This window comes from Meriones unguiculatus, chromosome 16 (assembly GCF_030254825.1).
Source record: "Meriones unguiculatus strain TT.TT164.6M chromosome 16, Bangor_MerUng_6.1, whole genome shotgun sequence".
Classification (NCBI taxonomy): domain Eukaryota; kingdom Metazoa; phylum Chordata; class Mammalia; order Rodentia; family Muridae; genus Meriones; species Meriones unguiculatus.
Genome location: NC_083363.1, coordinates 1,743,583 through 1,765,412, shown reverse-complemented (window position 1 = coordinate 1,765,412; position 21,830 = coordinate 1,743,583). Strand labels below are relative to the sequence as shown.

The 21,830-nt window shown below is 57.7% G+C and overlaps 2 protein-coding genes and 1 non-coding gene across 3 annotated transcripts; all 3 read right to left on the bottom strand.

Moving 5' to 3' along the window:
- Positions 1-193: 193 nt before the first annotated feature.
- Prrc2a (proline rich coiled-coil 2A) lies at positions 194-15,274 on the bottom strand. The gene is given in 32 exon segments (XM_021655897.2): positions 194-505; positions 593-683; positions 778-872; positions 1,010-1,222; positions 1,326-1,424; positions 1,592-1,802; positions 1,898-1,977; positions 3,322-3,489; positions 3,757-3,828; positions 3,942-4,070; positions 4,212-4,445; positions 4,646-4,731; positions 4,836-4,965; positions 5,181-5,311; positions 5,506-5,774; positions 6,072-6,964; positions 6,966-7,917; positions 8,095-8,305; positions 8,589-8,880; positions 9,015-9,205; positions 9,505-9,979; positions 10,305-10,515; positions 10,627-10,717; positions 10,989-11,131; positions 11,266-11,345; positions 11,524-11,675; positions 11,849-11,992; positions 12,087-12,159; positions 12,247-12,346; positions 12,665-12,842; positions 13,288-13,462; positions 15,094-15,274. Coding segments are annotated over 31 exon segments (6,447 nt in total). The 5' UTR covers positions 13,400-13,462; positions 15,094-15,274; the 3' UTR covers positions 194-364.
- LOC132648457 (small nucleolar RNA SNORA38) lies at positions 13,040-13,170 on the bottom strand. Its single transcript, XR_009586856.1, has one exon. It is a non-coding gene; the product is annotated as a small nucleolar RNA SNORA38 (small nucleolar RNA).
- Positions 15,275-19,658: 4,384 nt separating the features above from the next.
- On the bottom strand, positions 19,659-21,288 carry Aif1 (allograft inflammatory factor 1). Its single transcript, XM_021655894.2, has 6 exons — positions 21,134-21,288; positions 20,921-20,982; positions 20,770-20,836; positions 20,433-20,474; positions 20,082-20,244; positions 19,659-19,839 (listed from the first exon to the last, which is right to left on the bottom strand). Exons 1-6 carry the CDS (start codon positions 21,144-21,146, stop codon positions 19,755-19,757), a joined length of 432 nt encoding a protein of 143 aa, XP_021511569.1. The 5' UTR covers positions 21,147-21,288; the 3' UTR covers positions 19,659-19,754.
- Positions 21,289-21,830: the final 542 nt, after the last annotated feature.

Genomic DNA, 21,830 nt, shown 5'->3' with positions numbered 1-21,830 from the left:
ACAGCAATAGAAACCCTAACTAAAACATGTACCCACTGGCCTCATCCACAGGTACAAGCAGATTTTCTTATTTGAGTCTATCCCAAATTCCTTAACTCTGGAACCTTGAAGTCATTAACAGGTAGCTTATCAAGCCTACTGCAGACATCATTACAGCTACCTGGCCCCCAGGACTTTCCCTTTCCTTCTTTTTTTTTAAATTCTTTTATTATTCTTTTTTAACAAACGGCCCCAGGGATAGGGGACTAGGGGAAGAGAGGAGGGGAGTGAGGCTCCAGACCCACACCCCTCCCCACCCACCCCTCCCCCTTATATATTTATAATCTATATACAAGCCCCGGGGATGGGGTCAAGGGGAACTCCCTTAGCGGGGTGGGGGCAATCCAGGCTCCTTGTCCCCCCGGGACCCAGGCTCCTCTGCTCTTCGGGGAGGCCCTTCTCGAGAAGGTGGCCCTGACCGTTCCCAAGGCTTCGGCATCCAACGCAGGGCATCTGGTGGGGAAGCCTAAGGAAAGCAAGAGTAAGTCAGCAGTCCTCCGGGAGTGGCGGAGAGGGGAGCCCGGCCTCAGGCTGGGGTCAGAGTTCCCTTCACCTGCTGGTAGAGGTCCAGGCGCTGAGTCCGGAATACTCCACTGTAGGTGGAAGGTGGAGCCTTGAGACGGGAATTGAGAGCAGAGAAGGGCCTAAGGGAGGAAAGGTGGTTAGCGCAAGCCCTAGACCTGCCCTGGCTTCAAAGAAAACTCCCAGATGCAGAGCTTACACTCCATCCCTACGTACCTTCCGGATGGGGGAGTCCGCGATGACCCAGGACCCCCAAGGGTGCTGCTCAGCTTTCGATAATCCTGGAAAGGCTTTAGTTCTACTGGGTGCAGCTGAAGAGAAAACCAGTTCACCCTATGAACTTCCTGTCTGAACCATAGGTCCTTTCGGACATGCCGACCACGAGCCCTCCCACCAAGCCATTGTTCCAACCCAGCAAACCTGAAAGTGCGAATCCCCTACACCTCACCTCTGCTCGCCCCAAGTTAGGGGGGAAGGGCCTGGCAGGTGAAGGCAAGACCCGAGTCGCAGGAGCAGGTGGGGGCCGCACAGCCAGGCTGGGGGGCTGGAGAGCAGGACCCATAGGCAACAGAGAAAGAGGAGGTGGAGCAGGAGGTGGCGCTGGTGGCAGGGAGCCAAAGTTCACCACTGGCAGCTGTGAGTCTACCACAGGCAGAAGCATCTGCAACAAGAAATCCCAGTGAGCTCACTGCAGCAGGAGGCGCGTGGGGAAATCCAGGCTGAACCAGAGAAGGAACATGACGGGAGTGGGACGGTCAGAGTACCTGCTGAGCAGGGGCCCCCGAGGGAAGGAAGCCCCCTTGGCCACCAGGCTGCAGAGGAGCAGAGTAAAAATCTGAAGGGGACGGCAGATCCTGGCGGACCTGTTGGGAAACGGGGGAAAGGTCAGTTCTCAGGTGGGTTTGACAGCTACTTGTAATCCGGACTCCACAATGACTTAACTCCGGGCTCTCCTGGGCTACAGAGCGAGAACAGGACAAGTCGGCCAAGACCAGCCTCTCTGCTGCCCTAGCAGCTGCCCAGCTCATACCTGAAGCAAGGGTGGGTCAGGCAGGGGGCTGGGGCAGAAGGCTGCAGAGTAGAGGAAGGACGGTGGTGGGTAGAGAACGCCCCCCGCAGGCAACTTCCCCAGCTCCGGGGCTTGCAGTGCTGAGAAATCCAGAAACTGGCCCTTGAGGGCCACCCCAGACAGCAGCGCCGAGGGAGGGGCTGGACCTGGGGGCAGATACAGGGGCTGTGACCTGAAAACAAGTTGGGGGGAGAGGTGTTACTCCTTGGCGCGAGTGATGCCTTAACCTCCCCCACTCCCGCTGGAGGCGCAGGCACCCAGTGTCACCTGTACTGCAACGACGGTGTCCCGGGGCGGAAGCCTGCGTTGCTGGGATGCAACTGAGAGTCCATGGCACCCCCAGAGACCTGCCGGAGAAAAGCAAGGTGGGAACAGTCCAGTGTCTTTGGTCAAGAGAAGCTGGCATGGGCTGGATACAGCACAGTGTCAGAGGGCTCTACTGGCACAGGAGCCTCATGTCTCATCTCGCACAGCTGATGGGTAATGCTGTCAACGAGATTGAGAAACACACAGGCGGGGGTTGGAGTCGGCTCAGAGGTCTGGCCTTCCAGAGGTCCTGAGTTCAGTTCCCACCAACACTTGATGGCTCACAAAGAGAGATCTGCGGCCCTGTTTGGTGCGCAGGCACTCGTGAAAGCAAAACATTGTATATGTAATAAGTAATCTTAAAATAAGAATACTGAGAAATATACAAGACGGTGAAGAACACTTCTCTTTGGGGTTAAACAAGGGGAGAACACCTACCTGAAAGCGAGCCTCGACAGGGTAAAAGTAAAAAGTAATAACGGAGCCCAGCGGAATCTCAGTTTCTAGAAAGGCAGGCGTCAAAGCTGACAAACATCAGATTCAAAGCCAGTCTGGATAACTTGGCCAGACTCTCAAGACAAAATGAGAACAGGGCATGGACTGGGGCTGCAGAGACGGCTCAGCAGTTAAGAACAGGCACACAGCCATCTGTGACTAGCTCCTGAAAGAGCAGACACGTCTGGCCTCTGTGAGCACCTGAAATCCTGTGCACGCACCCGCTGCGCACACAGAATTTGAAAAAGCTAGAGAAATTAAGCACACTAGCTGTTCTTCCAGAAGATCGTGTTTATCCTCAGCACCACACGGAAGCTTACAACCACCCGAGACTCCAGGGCCAAGGCGGCCAGTGCCCTCTTCTGGCTCCCGAGGGCACTGTGCACGCATGGTACAGATGCGCACAGGCAAAACACCCATGCACAGAAAAACCTCTTCAACAACAACAAAAAAAACCACTGCAGGAAAAACCTGGAACAGTGACACGTTTTATAAGTGACCAACTTTAGGTGAGAGGGCTCAGCAGGTAAAGACAGGCGCTGCTGACATTCCAGAACCGGTACAGAGGGAGAGCCAGGGGCCGTGGCGCACACACCTGCAATCCCAGTGCTCAGGGAGGAAGAGGCAGGCAGGGCTTTTTGAGTTCAAGGCCAGCCTGGTCTACAGGAATCCGGAAGTAGTGGAGGGAGGACTGCACCAAGTTGCCCTCTGACCTCTGACCTCCACCTGCAGAGGTAGCACGTGCCCTGGCACAGACACAAAACAACTACAACAAAGAAACCACGGCTGTGGGGCCATCTTTAATCTCAGCCTGGAAGGAAGAGGCAGGTGAATCTACACACCAAGTTCCAGGCCTGGCTCAAAAAAAAAAAAGAAAAAAAAAGGCTTACCTGGGAACTGGGAGGTCCGGGGCTGCCATAGAAGACCTCAGGGTACAAGCGCTGACCTGAAGGGCTGGGCTCTGGACCACACTGCCCAGCACCCAGGCTCTTGGACGGTGGCTCAGCGGAAGCAGAAGCACTAGGGAGCAGCTCCCAGTCTCTGGATATGGGAATGGCCTGAGCAAAAGAAGCCTTGTCAAGATCGAAGCCTTACGGTCCACGTCAGTGGTTCTCAACCTATGGGTCACGACCCCTTTAAGGGGTGAACCACCCTTTCAAGTGGGTCCCCTATCAAATGTTTATAAGTGGCAACCAAATAACCTATGGTTGGGGGTTGCCAAGACACGAGGAGCTGTACCACAGGGTCACAGTCACAGCATCCGGAAGGAGAGAACCACTGTGGTAGATACTGCCTTCATCACAACTCCCCGGCCCTCCACCTACCTCTGTGACGGATGCCGTCAACTCCTTTTCTCCTTTTAAGGTGTCCCCTACCACGAGGCACAACTCTGAGTCCTGTAACATGGGGAAACAGAGGAGGAGAGATTATAACACAATTCAAACCTCCAACCTACTTCTCACCATTCTCCATACCCAACCAGAACACGTCCAGTATAGCCCATTCAGACCTTGTTGGTAGTGCCAAACTCAACTTGAGAACCTGGTCGGAGGGGGCCTGGCTCTGGGCCCCGATCTGTGCGCTGCGAGCGTTCTGTGCCTATGGCACCAGGGGCCAGAGGCTGCTCCCGGGGCAGCTCCTAGATTGGGGAACAAGGGTTGAGTGACAAAGAAACAAACCAAGAAATACCACAATAAAGAGGCAAAGGAGGGGCAGGCACACACAGACAGACCCAGGCACGAGCTCTACCAACAGTCCTCATCCACCCTCGCTCTTTTACCTTTCTGTCCCCATCATGGGAAGCAGGTGGCCGTCTCCTGGGAGGTTCAGAGGGTTCAGAGCCAGATGCACTCTCCCCAGGAACAGCATTCAGGGGTGAGGGTCCTCCAGGCCGCTTGGGAGGTCCCTCTGCTGACCCCTTTAGTCCCCCATCAGGGGAACTCCGCTGGCTGCAGGGACCCGATGACACCTGGGAATCTCCACTCAGGTCCACCCCACTGTCAGACTGGCTCATCTGAGGAGTGCACAGGGAACCAGGCGGTTAGAGCAGAGAACACCTGCACCCACAGGAGCACACCCCCCCGCCCCAGAGCGAGGCAAGGAGAAACACTGCCCACCGCCTGCAGAGCAGCACCCATTCCCACCGGTAAAGACAGACCAGCACTCCACAAAGGCCCGGCCTCGAGGCCACCTCCTCCTCAAGGGTGCACGCACCTCTGTGGCCGCTACGTCCTCAAAGGGGCTGAGGGGCTCCATCCAGGGCTCTATGGAGCCAGGCTGATAGCTCTTCCGGCTCGGGGCTGGAGGAGAACACCCACCGTGAGGCCGGCAGTGACAACAGTGCTCGGCCACCGCCCAGCACTACGCCTCATGCCAACCCTTGCCCTCCAGCAGCCTGGCTCACCAGCATGTAAACGATTCCAGATGTGGGGAGTCAGGGCCTCTGTGCCCGAGTCTCTGGATTCTCCCTGAGGGCCTGGGACCTCAGGCTTAGAGCCCAAGAATCCAGAGCTATGAGAAACTGGCACCGACTCCTGCAGGTGAGAAAACCCAGAAGGGCAAAACGCAAATTAGCCGGGGCAGAGCGAGGAGCAGCAGCAACAGGGGAGACACACACGGGAGGCAAGTGGGTGTCGCTAATGGGAGTCTGGGTGAGAGCACAACAGAATGCAGAAGCACACAGAAAGCACACCAAGAACCTTCAAAGGTGGGAGTGCAATGAGGCCCAATCTCCAGCCCCATCCCTCACCTCCTGCAGCAGCTCCGGTTTTCGGGGAGGCCGCTCCCGCCGTTTCGGGGGGAAGGGATTAACCCCGGCAGAGTCCCGGGGAGTCCCGCCCACCCCCCTCACCATCGGCCCTGGCTCCTCGAAGTGGGGGTCTGGGGAAAAGGGAAAACTGTCAGCATCTACCTCATTCTACCGCTGACCCTAGCTTACTCTCCCAGCTCCACCCCCAGCCTGTCCAGCTCTGCAGAACCCCAACAGCAGGGCCCCCAGACCAAACTTCTGCTACCCACTCCAGCACCTGACCTTTGGGGATCGAGTCATTCCCACCCGCCTGCCTCCAGCTTACCAGAACTGATGACGTTGCTGGCCCTCGGGGGGTCATAACGGGTTGGGGGCCGAGGGGAGGAGCCCTGAGGGGCTTGGGGAGGGCCAGGCTTAGGCCTTGGGTGGCCCCCTGGTGCAGTTACATTTCCTTGGCGGCTGCTAAGCTGGGCCAGAGCCTGTTGGATGCCGGCAGGGTTGCTGTGGATCACTTGGTCCAGGCGGAAGACAGCAGAGCTGCTGGGGGGTGGCGGAGGCAGAGGCAGCCCCGGGGGCCGCTCCTCAGGAGGCCGGCTGGAGAAAGCAGAGCATCAGCTCCAGGCTCACTAAACGCTTAGTCTGTCCCCTACAAGTCAAGCATCTATTTTCCAGCTTCTCCACTGGCACCCTGTCCTCTCCCGAGAAAACTTTCCAGAGTCTGTTTACAAAGGTGTGGGAAGAGAACAGGCATGGGGATGGCCAGCTCCTCCGCCAACCAACCTTAGCAAGAAAGAGGGTCTGCAGTGCCTTCCTGAAGCTGACACACCCCGAGGGCCCCAGCTCCCCGGTGTCCACCCCCAGCCCAGAACACGAGCACCTTGCCATACCCACCTGCGGTTCTTGGGAGAGGGCCAGCTCCTCTTGTCCCCTCGTCCTGGGCCGGCCCGTCCCCCAGGGCCTGCACCACCACCGCCACCGCCACCACCACCGCCAGTCTTGCCCCCGGGGCCTGGGCGCCGGTTTTGCCGCTCCATGCCTGGACGCTGACTGGAGAAGCTCCGCTTGCTCAAATCCTTGGCTCGCTGGCTCAGGTCTCCCCGAGACATGGCTGAGATGCCGGGTCCGGACCCACCTGCATTGCCCCCCGGAGTCCCCACGGCTTTAGAGGTCGTAAGTGCTGCTGGGGGCGTCTCCTTGTCGCCCCGGCGCTCACTGGCAAAGTCGCTGCTCTCTGACGCCGTCTCCCACTCCTCATTGGCTTGGTCTGAGTTCTGGTTTGACAGATCAGGAGACTTAGCAGCTGCGCGTCGAGGCGGCGGGGGAACCGTGGCCAGAGCCTCCTCGGGTCCGGGGGCGGAGGCTGAAAGGGCGAGGGGAGGGGGCTTGCCATCGGCTCCTCTGGCGGCATTTTCTCGCTCTTGCTTCAGCCTCCGGAATCGAGGCGGCTTGTCCTGCTGCTGCGCCCTGCCGTGCCGCCGCCGCCGGGGTCGCTCCCCATCTTCCGTGCCGACGCCCAAGTTGCTGCCTCGGGACATGGGGGACAGGGGCCCCGAGATCAGCTTCTCTTTCAAAGGCTCCTTGCTCGGGGGCAGGGGACCTGCCGGCGGTTTCTTCGGAACCAGGGACTTGGCAGGAGGGCTCCAGCCCGAGCAGACCGGCGGAGGGGGCCGCCCCCCACCGCGGCCCCGGCGCGACGGCACTCCTCTCGGCGTGAAGACACGCCCGCCCCGGGCAGTGGAGAACCGGGCGGGGGCTGGAGACAGGGGAGCCCCTGGCGGCGGGGGGCGCCAGAGGGACCTGAGCGTGCACCCCCTCTTTGGGTGGTGGGGCCTCCTTGTCGGAGGGGGCCAGGTCGCTCTCGTGGGTCTCGCTGCCGGTCTCGGAGCCGCGCTGGCGGCGTCTCTTGGGGATCTCTTCGTACTCGGAACCCTCGCTCCGCGTCTCACTGGCAGTGCGGCCTCGGGCGGCGGAGGGGTGGTTCAGTGCCCCCGCTCCACCCCCGCGACCATCGTCTCCTCGGAACTCCCGGTAACTTCGGAACTCCCGGCTCCGGGCTCCCCGACCCCGGCCCCCATAGGTTCCCCGAAAACCCCTTCCTCTGGCAAAATACTCGCCTCGGCCCCGACCCCGGCAAGATGAAGGGCCTACTCTTTCATAGGAATAGTCCCTGCGGAGCCTCGGCGCAGGAGAGTGAGTCCCCCCCGGCGGCGTTTCCTTGGGGCCCACCCTCCCCTTGGCCGTCTTGAGTGGGTCTGGCTTTGGGACCTTGGGGGTCTCATCCCCCTGCTCTAGGGACTTGGCAGGCAGCTCGTCGGCCTTCACAGGCGGCGGCGGCTTCTTTATGGGCCCGGCTCGGCGAGGAGGGACACCTGGCTCCTCTGCAGGGATTCCGCGGCGGCAGCTGCCCGGGCGAGGGCCCCAGCGAGTCTCCGTACGATTTTCTCTTCGTGGTGGCGGTGGGCCTTGGCCTCCACCTCCTCCTCGGCCAGGCTTTCTGCCTGCTTCTGGCCCCAACGGCTGTGGCGGTTCCTCCTTGGGGGGTTCCTTCTTGGATGGCGGAGCCTGTATCTTGGCAGCCTCATCACTCCCCGGGGGCCAGGGTAGTGGCCGAGGTGTAGGGGGAGCTGGCTCCTCCAGAGGGAAGCGAGACATCGGAGGCCCAGGAGCTCCATTCTCAGGAAAACCTGGGTAATTAGCCAGATACGGTGGTGCGGGAGGGACTGGAGGAGTCTCGCTCCTGAAGAGAAACAGAAAAGAAGTTTGTGAGGATGAGGGGGCCACCAACCCAAGAGAGGCCCACGCTGAGTCCTGACTTGGAAACTCCCTCCCTCTTGGGCGGTTTACATCTGTCTCTTCACCTTAGGCTCAACCCTATCACCTCAGATAACCCACCACTCTCCTCCCAGCAACTCACCTCAGGCTCTTGTCATCCTCATCTGCTGCCTGGCGCAGTGGTGAAGTAAGAGGGCGCGGATCAGTGGGTGTGGTGGTAAAGACGTCTCCTACCCAGGCCAACTTGGGGTCCACTGGTGGGGTGCCTCGTTCCCGTAGCAGAGGGGGTGCATGGCGTTCAAATGGCTCTGAGCTTGAGCCCCCACTGTCTGAGCGTTCCCGGGGAACCAGGCCTATAACAAACAAGAAAATCATCCAACCACAAGCCTTCCACATCGGAAACACCTTCTCTGAATGAGCAACCAGCACCTCCTCTTCCTTATGTGCGGGCTTGGTCTTGTGAAAACAGGCAGCCACTTGGCTTTCATGCAAATAAACTGCACCGAAGCGTGAGACACTGTTTACTACCTGTCCCCCACGGCTATGCGCACAGACCCCTAAGTGCTGACTGGGGAGACCAGCTGGCTCCCTGGCTATCTGGGGCTGAGGGGGCCCCCGGTGCCTATGGACCCTTACCTGAGGGATGCACACCAGGAGGGTAGAAGTCCAGAGGAGGGCGGCCCTGGAGAAGCCGGGGGTCCACATAAGGAGGGATCATCATCCAGCGGGGGTCAAAATTCATTGGAGGCATTGGGGGCGGCCGGCCCAGAGCCCCTGGGTACAGGGCTTTGGGGGGCGGGGGTGGCGCCTGTGGGGCAGGTACAGCTCCCAGGGTGACAGGCTGTGGTGGTGACGGGGGCACTGGGGCAGGAGGGGCAGTGCCTTGCTGCTGCTGCCACTGCTGCTGCTGCTGCTTCAGGAGCTGCTCCTGTCAGAAACAAGACAGGATGGAAGAGGGCGCCACAGCACGCACCCAAAGGCATCAGCAGAAAAGTTAAGGCAAACACAGGCCTGAGGATGGTGAAGACGCAAACAGAGTGGAGAGGGAGAGTCTGAGCTCACCTGCTGCTGCCGCTGGAAGCGAGGCGGCAATGACTTCTGGTATTTGGGGTAGCCCAAGCCCTGGCTGGGAGGCTGCCGAGCAGGACCGACTCCATCACCCTTGGGCTCCACCTTGGGGGCTGGGGGTGTGGTGGGTGGAGGAACCTCTTCCTGTGGGTCAGGACCCTCTTTGGAAGGCAGTTGAGGTTCCACTGCATGGAAGAACAAAGTGACGGGGTCCATCACAGAAGTCACTATCCCAGAAAGCCCAGCTGCAGTTAAGGTTCAATCACACACCAGCTGTGGAAACGCCCATCGAGACCCACGAAAATACTCTTATCCCCGTGATACCCCCGGGAAACAAGAAGGGCAGAAAACAGGAAAGTCTTGTTCTACAAGAACGGTCTTTGGCTCTTCCTCCAGACATCCCCGACCCATAGCTCACTCAATGAAATAAAGCACTGCTCTCTTCCACCGACACTATCTTTACCACCCAGTGTCCCCTCCATACCTGGGCTGGCCTCGAAGCTGCCATTGCTGGCGCTACCGGCAGCGCCACCACCGCTCGCCAGAGTGGGAGCTGCGGCCACTCCTGGGCTGGGGGTGGGCTGTGCAGGAGCGGCTTGTGCTGGCTCTTCGGGTTCTTTCTCTGGTGTCGGGGCTGGTGCTGGCGGCAGAGCTGGAGCTGCAGGAAGTTCCTTAGGGACCGCAGGTGACAGAGCAGGGGCAGGAGGGGCAGCAGGTGGGGCGGCCGGCTCCGCCTTGAGTCGCTTGTCAGGCGCCCCGAACTTTTCGTCAAGCCGCTTGAGCTTCTCGGCGCAGGCTGCCCGGCGCTCCTCCTGCATGCGCCGTTCTTCCTCCTCCCGCCGCCTTCGTGCCCGCTCCACTGCCAGAGAAATCTCTGAGGAAGATTGCTTCCGACGCTGCCGCCATGCCTCGTCCTCATCTTCGGGTGCTGGGGGCTTGCAGGGAGGACCCCCACGATCCTGGCAATGGGCAAACCCAGCAGGCCAGGCCTGTCAGTCACTACACCTTCTGCCACCTCTTTCAAAGATCAAACACACTGTCCACAGCTACAGCACCAAAGACCAAATTCTTCACCCTTACCTCTGTTCCTTTTTCCCTTCAGCGACCTAAACATGAAAGCCTTCCTTCCCAGGCCCTCATGTCTCCAACCCCCGAGAACCAAAGGTTCCCAAGCTTTTCTGAGATACAGCATGGCTCTGCTCTAGCTTCCTGTTACTTACTACCCTCAGTTATTCAGCAGCCCCTCCCACAGCTGGCCCTCTCACCCTCACTGTAGGTACTTACTGGGTAGTCCCCAGGGGGTCCCCAGTTCCCGACAGGACCCCGGTGAGGTGGAGGTGGGGGAGGCTTTGGCGTAGGAGGTGCTGGTTCCGTCTCTGGAGGCCGAGAGTTCTCTGCCCAGGCCGTCTTGGGAGGGGGCGGCTCAGTGCTAGGGGAGGTGCCCTTTTTGCCATCTGCTTCAGGTTCCTCTCCAGCAGCTGGCTGGGAATCCTTGCTGTAGGCAGATCACAGTACAATTAAGGGCAGCTGCACCTAGCCCTTCTAGGACTCTCATTACACCACGAGTAAAACCGGGGCCCTCATCTCCCCTGGTGCCCTAACTCACTGGCCCTCAGCTCCCTCCTCATCAGAGTCTCGCCCGTCTTCCTCATCACTAAACTTGAGCTTTTCAGTGTAGTCGACCTCCTCGTGGGCCCCTGAGGTAAAAGAAAATGGACAGTAAGTAGACAAACTGGTCTGCTCTCCAGCCTCAGCCACCTTCCCAGAACACAGCAGCAAACAGGCTGGAACAGGAGGCTCAGCCATCAGTACCTGGGTCCTGTCACTCTCACTCCTCTCAGGACTCCGACATTTAGCTTTGTCACCCATCCATCCCTCTTTCAGCCCTTGCACATCTGCTTTTCTCTCACATGACCCACCATTTCTTCATCAGGTTTTACTTTTTAAGATGGAAATACTTATATTCACCTGCCCAGCCATCATCATTCTCCTGGTCCAATTGGTCAAACTCTTTGAGGTTATCCTCTTTAAGAATAGAAGGCCGGCCCACAGGCTCCACAAGGCGCATTGGTGGCCCTGAGCCCCGGGGGCCCGCCACACGAGGAAAACGGCTGTGCATTGGGGAAAAACAGAGAGGGAGGGCGTCAGATACAACATGTAGTACAATCACAGGCCAATCTGAACCTCTCCCCAAGCAGCCTTACCCTGCCCCCAGTAACAACCCAGAATCCAACTGACTGCTCACCTGGGCCCATCAGGAGTCGGGTAACGGTAAGGCCCCTGGGGTCCATATGGTGGAGGGAACGGGAGATATGGGGGATACATCTGCAAAAGGGCCCAACAACAGCTGCTGGGATGGAGAAACAGCCTGCAAGCCCCGTGAGCACACCATCTCCCCCCACACACACTAGGCTCTACTTTCTGAGTCTTCCAAAGACTAAGTCCTGACTCTGAACACTTGGGCTTCCAGTGCGACCACTCCAAGTAAGAGAGCCAAACTCACAAAGGGCGGCATCATTCCGCGGTAGGGAGGGAACTGGGGTGGGCCCGAAGGCTGCAGCCCACCCCGGGGATCATGACCATGATGAAGTTTGGAGTCGGGGCCCTCCAGCTCATCAGGGCCACGCCCACCTCCATCCCTCCAAGTGGTAGAATCTGTATTTGGAAAATACAAAGAGGGGAAGAGGAACGTTACTACTGATTTGGGGAAAGGGGTGCATCAAAAACGATGGGAGAGGAAGGTGAGTCCCACGACATGGAGCTCTCCCTCAGAGCAGGCACTATCCTGGTCCTGAGGCAGCCACTTACTCAAACAGGTGGCCACTCACTTTGGGGGCGGAGGCTTGGTCCGGGCCCAGACGACTGTTCGGCAGACTCCCTTTCCTTGGCAGCCTTGTCCTGGTCGCCAGCCGCCTGCAGGGTCGGAAATTCCTCTCGAGAGAATCGCGACAGTAGGCTTGATGCCCTTCCACCTGTTGCAATGAGGGTGAAAGCAGACTGGGGATCTAGGTGTGCAGGGCTCCTCCCACCCAAGGGCCCCACTCACTCACTCACTCTTGCACTCACCATCTCCATGGGCTCCATGGGTGACACTGGCTTGTGCCCAGGACTTTACCCCGCTTGGAACCGAAGGAGCGTTCTGGGGAAGCAGAGGTGACAGTAGTGGTGAGGGGGAAGAGCAAGCGCCACGCCACTCTTCCTCTAACCCCTCTAGCTCTCCAGGTACCTCGGGGGCTGGTGGGGGTCGTTTCGGCTGGCTGGAGGCAGGCGTCTGTGAAGCCGGCAGTGGCTGCGATTCCGGCTGCTGAGCGGTTGAGGCATCGGAACTGGGGGCACAGCAGGGTGGAAAGGTTATCCAGTGTGAAGTGACTCTCCCTCAGCTCTCCAACGGTAAAAGCTGGAACTGACCCTAGCCTGTCGCTCCCATCTACAAACACTAGGACAAAGTAAGCCACCAGACGGGCTTTGCCCGCTGCTTCACGCTCTCTCCACCTGTGTAAGTGCTCGAGGCTTCACCTCTGTCATCTAGCAAACGAGGGCTCAGGCGACTCCCTGCCTCTTCCGAGGCGGAAGCAGACTACGCCTTAGCATACTCCCCAAGTAAAGACAACAGCCTCATCACTCAGGCCCCAGGCGCTGTCTACCTCTTGGGGTCGGACTGCTCCTGTTTGCTTGCCCATCCTGTTCCGTCTTTCGGCACTAGTGAGACATTGGGGTCATTGCCTTTGTTCTCGGCTTTCAGGCTTGGAAGGTTGGCTGGGGGTGGCATACGCCGGGCAATGGCAACTTTTCCGAGACTCTGCAGGCCATGTCGAGGGGCAACTGAAGAAAAGGTGGAGAAAGGGTCAAAAATGCCTCACCAAGGAGAACTAACAGTCTCCCATCCACAGAAGCCATGTGGACAGTCCTCAATATCCTACTAGCTTCTCACTGTGCATTTTTCTCAGAAGCCATTCCATTACTCAGGAGTAATCTCTACACTCTCCTGGGAAAAGGGAGATACATTCTAATCCCTGCTTCTGTGTGGGATGGTTGATCCTGGGCCTGCGGGGAGCAAGCTGGCCCCAGATCTTTCCAAATCCACATTTCTTTGCCTCCGATTCTTACGTGTCCAAGGACAGGCAACCAGAAACACGCCTTTGCAGGAGGATGACTGGTGTTTTACCCAGTGTTCCTGGCCTGTCAGCGGCTTTGCTGAGAGCTCTAAAGCCTAAGCCCGTGCACGCTCAGCCTGGAAACATTAGGAACGTCTTTGCAAGACCCTCACCGGCGGGTTTCTGGATCTCTAAGGACTTGCCCTTATACGTATCAAACAGGTTGAGCGAGGAATACTTCTTTCCATCCTTCCCCTTGGCAGTCGGCCCCGAGCGATCGGACATTGCGCTGGAAGCTCATTGAGTACGTTGGGTCCTGCAGGCACCTCCCCCAAAACGAGCCGGTGCCTGTGGGCCAGAAAGGGCAGCTCAGGCTCTGCCTCCTCCGCAGACAAAAGCCTAGAAGCCCTCTTCACTCTCTTTGGGGAATGGTGTGTGGCGGCTCTCTAGCTTGTGGAAACGACTACAAGCTTAACCACACTGCACTCAGCCTCCACAGGCAGTCACCCTTTCTGACAGATCCTGACAAAGAAAGGCAAATAAAAACCAAGCTCCATCCTTTGTGCCACTTTTGAGCAGCAGCAGCTTCTCTCCTATTCTGAGAGCAATCATCTTTCACTCCAAAATAATTTCAGAGATATATGATAAAGTTGAACAACCACGGCCGAACCCCAGAGAGAACCAGAATGAGGTACATAACTCCAGGGAGCAGGCGAACTTCAGACTGCCAGCCCCTTAGACACCAGCTCCCTAATCACACCCCAGGGCCCTGGCTCCCAGGGCCCATTCCCAGCAGCTTCCCGTCCCATCTGGGGAGGCCTGAAGGAAGGCAAGCGGAGCTTAAGGATTTTTATGAGCTTGCTCTGCCAGGCTGGGGGCTGGTGCCAGAATGGGCCTCACTAAACAACAGGGGCTCCACACACTCCCAGGCAAAACAAAACGCTTGTGAGCAGAACACTCCATCCGTCCCTAACTTGCCCCCTCCCCGGCTCTTGGAAACGGCTCTGCTCGCAGGGGAAAAAAAAAAAAAACCACAACAAAAACTAGTGGACTCCGGTATATCCTGTGTAAGACGGAGGTCAGACAAAGCATCATGGAACTACCCTGCAACCACGGGCCAGGCCGCGGAAGGCCAAACCAGAACCAACTCGGTTTTCTGTCCTCGTCGGACCTCTCCCTAAGCAGTCATTTTGTTTCCTCAGCAGCCCTTATTCCCCGGGCAGGCCGCGCTCTCCATCTTAGGAGCACTCTCGAGTGACCAGGCACTCATCAGTGGGTGGGAGCGGTGTGAAGAAAAGCGCTGGGAGACAGGAAGAAGGCCTGGAGGCCTGGGAGGAAAGCCGCGGCCGGGGAGAGAACTTCACCACAGGCCGGGACTACAGGCCGGGGGCTGCTCTCCGGGCGCCTAAGGAGGCCTCCGCGAAACGAAGATGGAAAGGGGGGAGGGGGACGGCAGGGCAGCCGAGTTGAATCAGAAGAGAGCGGCTGGGCAAGGCTGCAGTGGGGCAGTGTCAGGAGGGCCGGGAGGAAAAGAGAATGGAGGCCACGGGGCTAGCCGGGAAAAGGAAACCGCCTGGAGAACGCGGAGGGGCGGAGGCGCGGGGCGAAGGGGGCGCCGGGACGGGGGCGCCTCGACGCAGGGAGCTAGGAGGACGGGTCCGGTAACACGACAGAGCCTCAAAGGGGACGTCGACGGGCGGCCCCGGGCGCGCGGCGCGGCCAGGGCGGGCGGCCTGGCGCCCGGAGGCCGGGGCTGCGGGGGCTGCGGGCGGGCCCCGGCCCTCCACGGCGGCCTGGGAGCGGCCGGCGCCGGCCGAGGGGGAGGGGCGCGCCGGCGGCAGGACGACAAGATGGCGGCGGCGGCTGATGGCAGCTTCTCCCCCGGCCCGCCGCCTCCGCCTCCTCCGCCGCCGCCGCCGGCGCCGCCGCCGCCCCGCGCCGGAAAGGGCGTCAGCGCCCGGCGGCTAGACCAGACTCACCTGGCCGGGTGCGCGGGGGTCCGGGACCCGGGCTGAGAGGCTCCCCGGGGCGGATGGCGGCGGGGCGGGGGCGGATGGCGGCGGATGGCGCCGCGCTCGGCTCCTCCCGTCTCCCTCGCTCACTCCGCGGCTGGGCTCCGACTAACGGCCCATCCGGGCAACCGCCGCCCCCGGGAGCACCCCCTACCTCCCGCCTCCCTGCGCGACCGGGCACGCCCCCTGATTTGCATAGAGGGCGGGACCCGGCTCTCCGCGTCCCTCCGCACTTCAGGGCCGTCCCTGCTTTAAAAATAGAGGCGGGGTGTGCGGACTGCATTTGCATAAGGGGGAGGGACTTACAGACGCTAGGACGCCGGTTGGCTAGGGAGGCGCCGCGGCGTCGGCAGTTGAGACGCGTAGACCGGGCGGAACGCCGGGCCGTTGGGGCGCAGAATTTACACGACGGAGGGTGGGAGAAAGGGGCGGCGCATGCGCGCTGCGTCCGCGGAAGGATGGCCGCGGAGAGAGACGCAGGGAAACGGTGCCGGGCCCCCGACGCTCTCAGCGGAGAAGACCGAAAGGCCTGCGACGAACCGAAGGGATGAGCTGATCGAGGGCGGAGCTTACGTAGACCCTGGGAGACTCTGGGGCCGGCGTCCTTTCGGGAGAGCTGAACGCGTCCGGGAGGCGGGGCTTCCCGTGATCAAATCACGTCATGCAAATGAGTGGCTAGGCAAGCCAATGAGAGGGTCCGGAGGCGGAATCCTGGGCGTTCGCTGAGGAGGCCTTCTAGCAGTTCTGGACATTTGCATAATATATGCAAATAATTGGAACAAAGACCAGGAATGATCTACGCTTCCAGATTTTAGCAGCCAAGAACTAAGGTGGACATTTAGTTTCATGCTCTGTAATTTTAAAAAACGGGTTTTTATGGGTAATGTTGTTGACACGTTGCTCTTTCCACAGTGAATTTCGGTTTTACCGGTCGTACCTGCCTCCCCTTTGTTTCTTAGTTCTTAGTCCTTCGCCTCTCACCAGGCTTACTACCCATTCAGCATTTTCTTGTTAATTCCTTTATGCACCGGCTCCGTGGATGCTTGTGCAAGCCAGAGGTTGACGTCCGGAGGTCTCCCCCGGACGGTTCACTTCATTTTTTGAGACACGTTCTTTTAGTGAACCCGGATAGTTGGGTGGGTGAGCGGAGATTCCAGGTGGACTGGCCAATGAGCCAGGGATCTTCCTCTCCGTGCCCCCGTGCTGGAGTTACAGGCACTTGTGAAGCGCCGTGAGATCCAAACGTAGGTCCTCATGCCTGCAAGTACCTCATCCTCCGAGCCATTTCCCCAGCCCCAGAAAAACATTCTTCAGATGTTACTTATTTGTATTTAAGGGGTGTGATGTCTATCTGCATGTAATCAGATGTTCCCAGTGCGTGTTGGGTGCCCTGGAACTGGACTTACAGGTGGTTGTGAGCTCCCAGATTGTTGGGACTCAAATCCAGGTCCTCTGAGAGAACAGCAAGTGCTGAGCTGTCTCTCCAGCGACCATCGGTAACAGTTTGAAGTGCCAGAGACACGCATGAGATATTGCAGAGGCAGAGGAATAGTGCTCTAAAACAAAACAAAACAAAACAAAACAAAAAAACAAACAAACAACAAAAAAATCCTTCAAGAAGTATGAAAAGAGAGGGATGAAACGGAGAACTTAGCATCTGCTTGTAATTCCAGTGCTGCAGAAGCAGGAGACACATGGATCCCCTAGCACTCGCTGGGCCTGCCTCACCTGTTAGGCTAAGCCCAGTGAGAAAACCCATCTCAAAGCCACACACACACAGACCAAGGTGGATATCATCTGAGAAATGATAGCCAAGGTTGTCCTCTGGCCTCTGTATGTACCTTCCGCTCTCTCTCTCTCTCTCTCTCTCTCTCTCTTGCACATGCACATACACAGAAATATGATACAAATCTTAGTCTTCAAAGGGTATATACAGTTCAGGTCCAGAAGACAAGTGAGCAGAAGCAAAGGTTGGCAGGCCTGTGTCTGGCTGATACAGGTAAATAAAGGAATCACTTGTCCGACAGGGACAATGAATATGAAAAGTTAACAGAACACAGTTAAGAATTAGCCTGTGATTGTGATCTTGAACCACCTTTCATGCAGCAGTGGGCGCTAGGTACTGTTAAAATCTGTTAAAGTTGTTATAAACTACTAACAATGATTTCTTGACGTTTTATGGTAAGCACCTGAACGTTCTAACCATTGCCATGTAAACAAGACACTGGAGCATGGGACAGTTTGCTGCCTGGATGGTGCCCGTTGGACCCTCCCTTCCTATGTTCACTGGCTTCCTTGAGAGGAAGTTGGTCAAAGCGAGACAGCCACTCTTTGCAACATGCACTCTTTTGAACACTCCACAGCAGTGGAGAAAGGATAATGGCAGCTGAGCATACCAGCCCCTGCAGGGACAGCCTCGGCTGGGGCAGTTCACGTAGCTTGTACTGAGCTTTTTACTGCACAGGCACCCATAAGTGTACAGTACCTTCTGCTGTTTCCGCACAGGCCGGAAGGAGAGGGCCACCTTTCGTGGCCCAGCAGAGGTGCTGCTGAGACTACTGCTGAAGGGACAGTTCTGTCAGTTTTACAGTTTGAGATGTTTGCATGAGGGGTTCGCTGTGATTGGCGCTGCCGCGTTCCTGGGTGTGTAAGCGCCGACGTCTGGCTCACTTGGGAGATGCCAGGGTAGCTGCTGTGGTACCCTCCTTGATGTTAGGACCCTGGGCCCAGTTAAAGCCTTCTCTCTGATGACCTTCCCCTGCCTGCTTTCGGTGGTGGGGGCTGAGCTGGCAGCGCGAAGCAAGCAGCGCTGAGACGGCAGCTTGCCGGACAACTGCAGAGGAGGCAGCAGGTCAGCCTAAGAGCATGTGGGCTGCACAAGGGGAAGAGCAGGAGAACGATGGAGAGCTGAGGCTGAAGGATGGAAGACTAGACTGAAACAACAGAGGAGCTGGTGGCACACCCGTGAATCCCAGCACTCAGGAAGCAGAGGCAAGCAGGTCTCCGGAGTTCCAGGACAGCCTGGTCTGAGATGCTGCCTCAGAAAAAAAAGGGGGGGAGGGGCTGGAAGGATAGCTCAGAGGTTAAGAACACTTGCCACACTCTTACAGTAGACCAGGGTTCAAGTCCCAGCACCCCCATAGTAGCTCAGAACAGTCTGTAACTCCAGCTGCAGGGATCTGCTGCTCGCTCTCTGCCCCCACAGGCTCCGGTCACACATGTGGACATAGACTTACACGAAGGCAAAGCGTTCATATTTGTAAAGTAATAACTAAAGGAATAAAAGAAGCGGAGAGGAGAGTCTGCAGGCCGCAGTCACGGCTTTCACGGTTACAGACAACCGCCAAGACCGCAGGACAGGAAACTGCCTGCTCCAAGGGTTGGAGAGTCTAGCTCACCTGCAAAAGCTGCGGCTCCAGCCGCTGCCAAGGGTTGAAGAATCCCCATTCCTCCCCTGCCTGCATGAGACTTCTACACTAGAGGGCGCCCCTTGGCAAAATGAGCCAGGACGGGCACTTAAAGAGCTTGCTGGCAAGGGTAATTATCTGGGGAGAACAAAAGGATGCTGATTCGGCCGGTAACCTCAATACTAAAGCAGAAGGGCAGTCTGTGCTGCACAGAGAGTTTGGGCTGGCTGGTTTGCTTGGCTGTTCCACCATTTCTATCAGTTAGACATTGTATATGCCCAGGTGGCCTCCGATACATGATACATGCCTCCTCCCTTCATTAGTAGACAGGGCTTTTGCTTTTTGGCAGTGCTGGGAATTGAACCAGACTTCTGTCATTCTTCCTCATAAGGATCCCAATGTCCTGTTTAGCTGTACAGGGTCGTGAGACCCTCGCTCCATCCAGTGGTGCTGGTTCCTTCTTCCAAGCATCTGTTCAGTCAGGGCTCAGACAAGTACAACAGCTTAGCTCCCAGCAGAGCCGCTCTGGTGCACGCCTTTGATCCCAGCCTTTGTGAGGCAGAGGCAGGTGGATCTGAGTTCAGGGCCAGCCTGGTATAGAGTTCCAGGATGGCCAAAGCTACACAGAGAAACCCTGTCCCAAAAAAACAAACAGCAAACAGCTCAGCTGTCATTTCTACTTTCAGTAAAGCTTGAGAGGCTGAAGGATTTGTCAGTGTCACAAATGTTGAGATGAAGACTTGGGCAAGATGACCTTGACTCCTCATGAAGCTCCCAGGAGCCTGCACAGATATCACACCTATATTCTTATTGGCTTGGTTTAGTTTTTTTAAGACAGAGCTTCTCTTTGTAGACCAGGCTGGCCTTTTGTAGACCAGGCTGGCCTTGAACTCATAGAGATTAAGTGCCAGGATTAAAGGCGTGTGCCACCAACTGCCTATATCCTTTGAGGTCAAAGCTGTCTTAAAACTCTGGAAGACTTTTAAAGTACAAAGCGCTGTCTACCATAGCAAACCCTTTTAGTATTGGATGGATGGATTATTTGGGCTGACTGCCCTCCCCTCAGAGATGCTTCCTTCTCCCCTAGATCCAGGCTAGGGGTCCCCCAATAAAAGCAAGGCGGTCTTAGCCTGGTGCGGGAGCATCATTTATTTAGTTTGGCTCTGGCTCATGACTTTTTCTTTTCCATGCTGCTGTCATTAGAAGCCCCTTCGCCTCTAATTAGGGCAACTCAGAAATAGCTTTCCTGGCTGGGGGACCCGTTGGCTTCTGCTGTTCTTTGTTTTTTTCCTCATACATCAGAATCCTGGAAGAGACATAGACACCATGGCCACTCAAGGGAGGCTGGAAGAGTGAGGAAGGGGAGGCAGAGTGGGGCAGGGAGCACAGTGCTGGGGCCAGCCGAGGGGACCAGAGCTGCGCATGGGCTGGGGATGGGGAAGGATCTTGAAAGAGTCTCTAAGACGGAAGGGTGGCTGCGGGGGACAAGGCCGGGGCTAGGGACAGAGAGGACAGGGAAGTCCGAGGTCATTGGAACTGGACTCTCACATTCTCAAGATGGCGGACCTCTTGCCCAGCATCATTCTGAGAAAGTCACAGTAGCTGAATGTCTCCTCGGAGCCGCTGGACACCTCCCTAATTAATTTCTTTAGCTCTAGGTGGGTCTTGGGAGCCCCGAGTTTCTCCAGCATTCGCTTCAAGGACATAATATCTGAAGGTAGGAAATCAAGGTGGGAAAAGAGGGTATCCCTCCCCCCACCCGCCGTCTTGTACCTCCATGTACCCACCCTTGTATTATTGACTGTGGTGGGACCTTTTCCTGTGCACAGAACTCGTAGAGGATCCCTCCGAGGATCCCTCCCTGCTAGGGCCCCACCCCCCCAATCATCCATTTCTCACCGATATCTCCATTTCCATTCAGGTCAAACTCCATGTACTTCTCTGGATGAGAACAAGAGCAAAGCAAGTAAGTGCTGTTGATGGGGGTTTGAGGAAGAGGTGGCTGACCAGTGCCAGGGTAGCAGGGAAGGTGTGGGGGAGGGGCGGGCGGAGGAAGTAGGGGTAGAGGCTTGTGAGGGAGCCCATGGGGGTGCTGAGATGGGGAGGGCAGGGAAGGACCGCGCAGACAGGAGGGAGAATCACAGAGGCAGCCTTCCCTCCTCCACCAGCTCTGCTCTGTGATCCTCTGCACCCCGTGCTCCCAGCCCCCGGCTCCCCTCGCCACCACAGTCCTCACTCTTGAAGGCTTCCAGTTTGCAGGGCAAATCCTCATCGCTGCTGTATTTGGGGTCACTGAGGAATTGCTGTTTAGGGGCAGATAAGAGCTAGGGTCACCCCTCTCGGCCTGGGGCCCCTCCAGGCTCTCCCTCTCTCTTCTTTCTTTTTACCTTGTTGATCCCATCCAGCCACTCTTCCTGCTGGGCCTTCCGCAGTCCAAAAGCTTTTCCTCCTGAGGGGCCCAGAGGTTAACCACCTGCCCCTTCCCTTCCTCCTCCCCCCATGTAAGTGCCGCCCTCTGAGATCCGCCAGGCCTCCTGGCTCCGCAGCCCAGAGGCCGGCCTCGTGCTGGCTCATGCCTCTGTGTGGTCCACCTTCCCTACCCTGCAGATCCATGCTTTGGCTCGGGTCTCCACAGACGCTGGTGGTGTTAGGAGACGGGTCGTCTCTCTGTCCGCTGGCTCTTCTCCCCACTAGCTCCTCCAGTCCCTTCTGGGACCTCACTCATACTTCCCCTTTCCACAAATTGCCTCTTTAGATAACTCCCAGGCATCACTTCCCCACCAACTTCTGCTGACACTAGCACCCCAGGAGAGGGCAGCGACGGCTTCAAAGGGAGATGAAAATAACGTCCTGATAAATTGCTCTGGGGCGAGCTGTCTGAGTTCAAGCAGCCATTCTGCCTCAGGCCTGCTCCACAGGGAGTTCACACACTTCCCCCAAAAGATCAGCTTGTACATAGGAGAAAGACTTGGGTCCCTCAGGAGATGTGGAAGGGCACCAGGATGGGGCGGGGGCGGGGGAAGCCGTCCAAGCACGGTACCCCAGGGCCTACAGCCCCAGTACCTGAGAGAGGTTGAGGCTGGGGGGACTGGCCAGGCCTACATACTAAGAACCTGTCTTGAAGCAAAACCAAAGCAGCAATAGACAAGGCTTTTCCAGATCCTCAGCTTAGGGGCGGGGCTGTCACTTGAAATCTCCTCAGGCTTCATGATGCTGGTAAAGACAGACAGTGGCAAGGGCTGCCTGGCTTTCTGTGGAAGGTGGAGCCTGAAGTGTGTAGGCAGCTCCAGGAGTGGG

What these genes read in the sequence shown, in the direction of transcription:
- Aif1 (XM_021655894.2), bottom strand. An exon ending in GGCTGGATGGGATCAACAAG is followed by an intron (nt 20,837 to 20,920) that starts GTAAAAAGAAAG and finishes GCCCCTAAACAG; the next exon opens with CAATTCCTCAGTGACCCCAA. An exon ending in AGGTCCGCCATCTTGAGAAT is followed by an intron (nt 19,840 to 20,081) that starts GTGAGAGTCCAG and finishes TGTCTCTTCCAG; the next exon opens with GATTCTGATGTATGAGGAAA.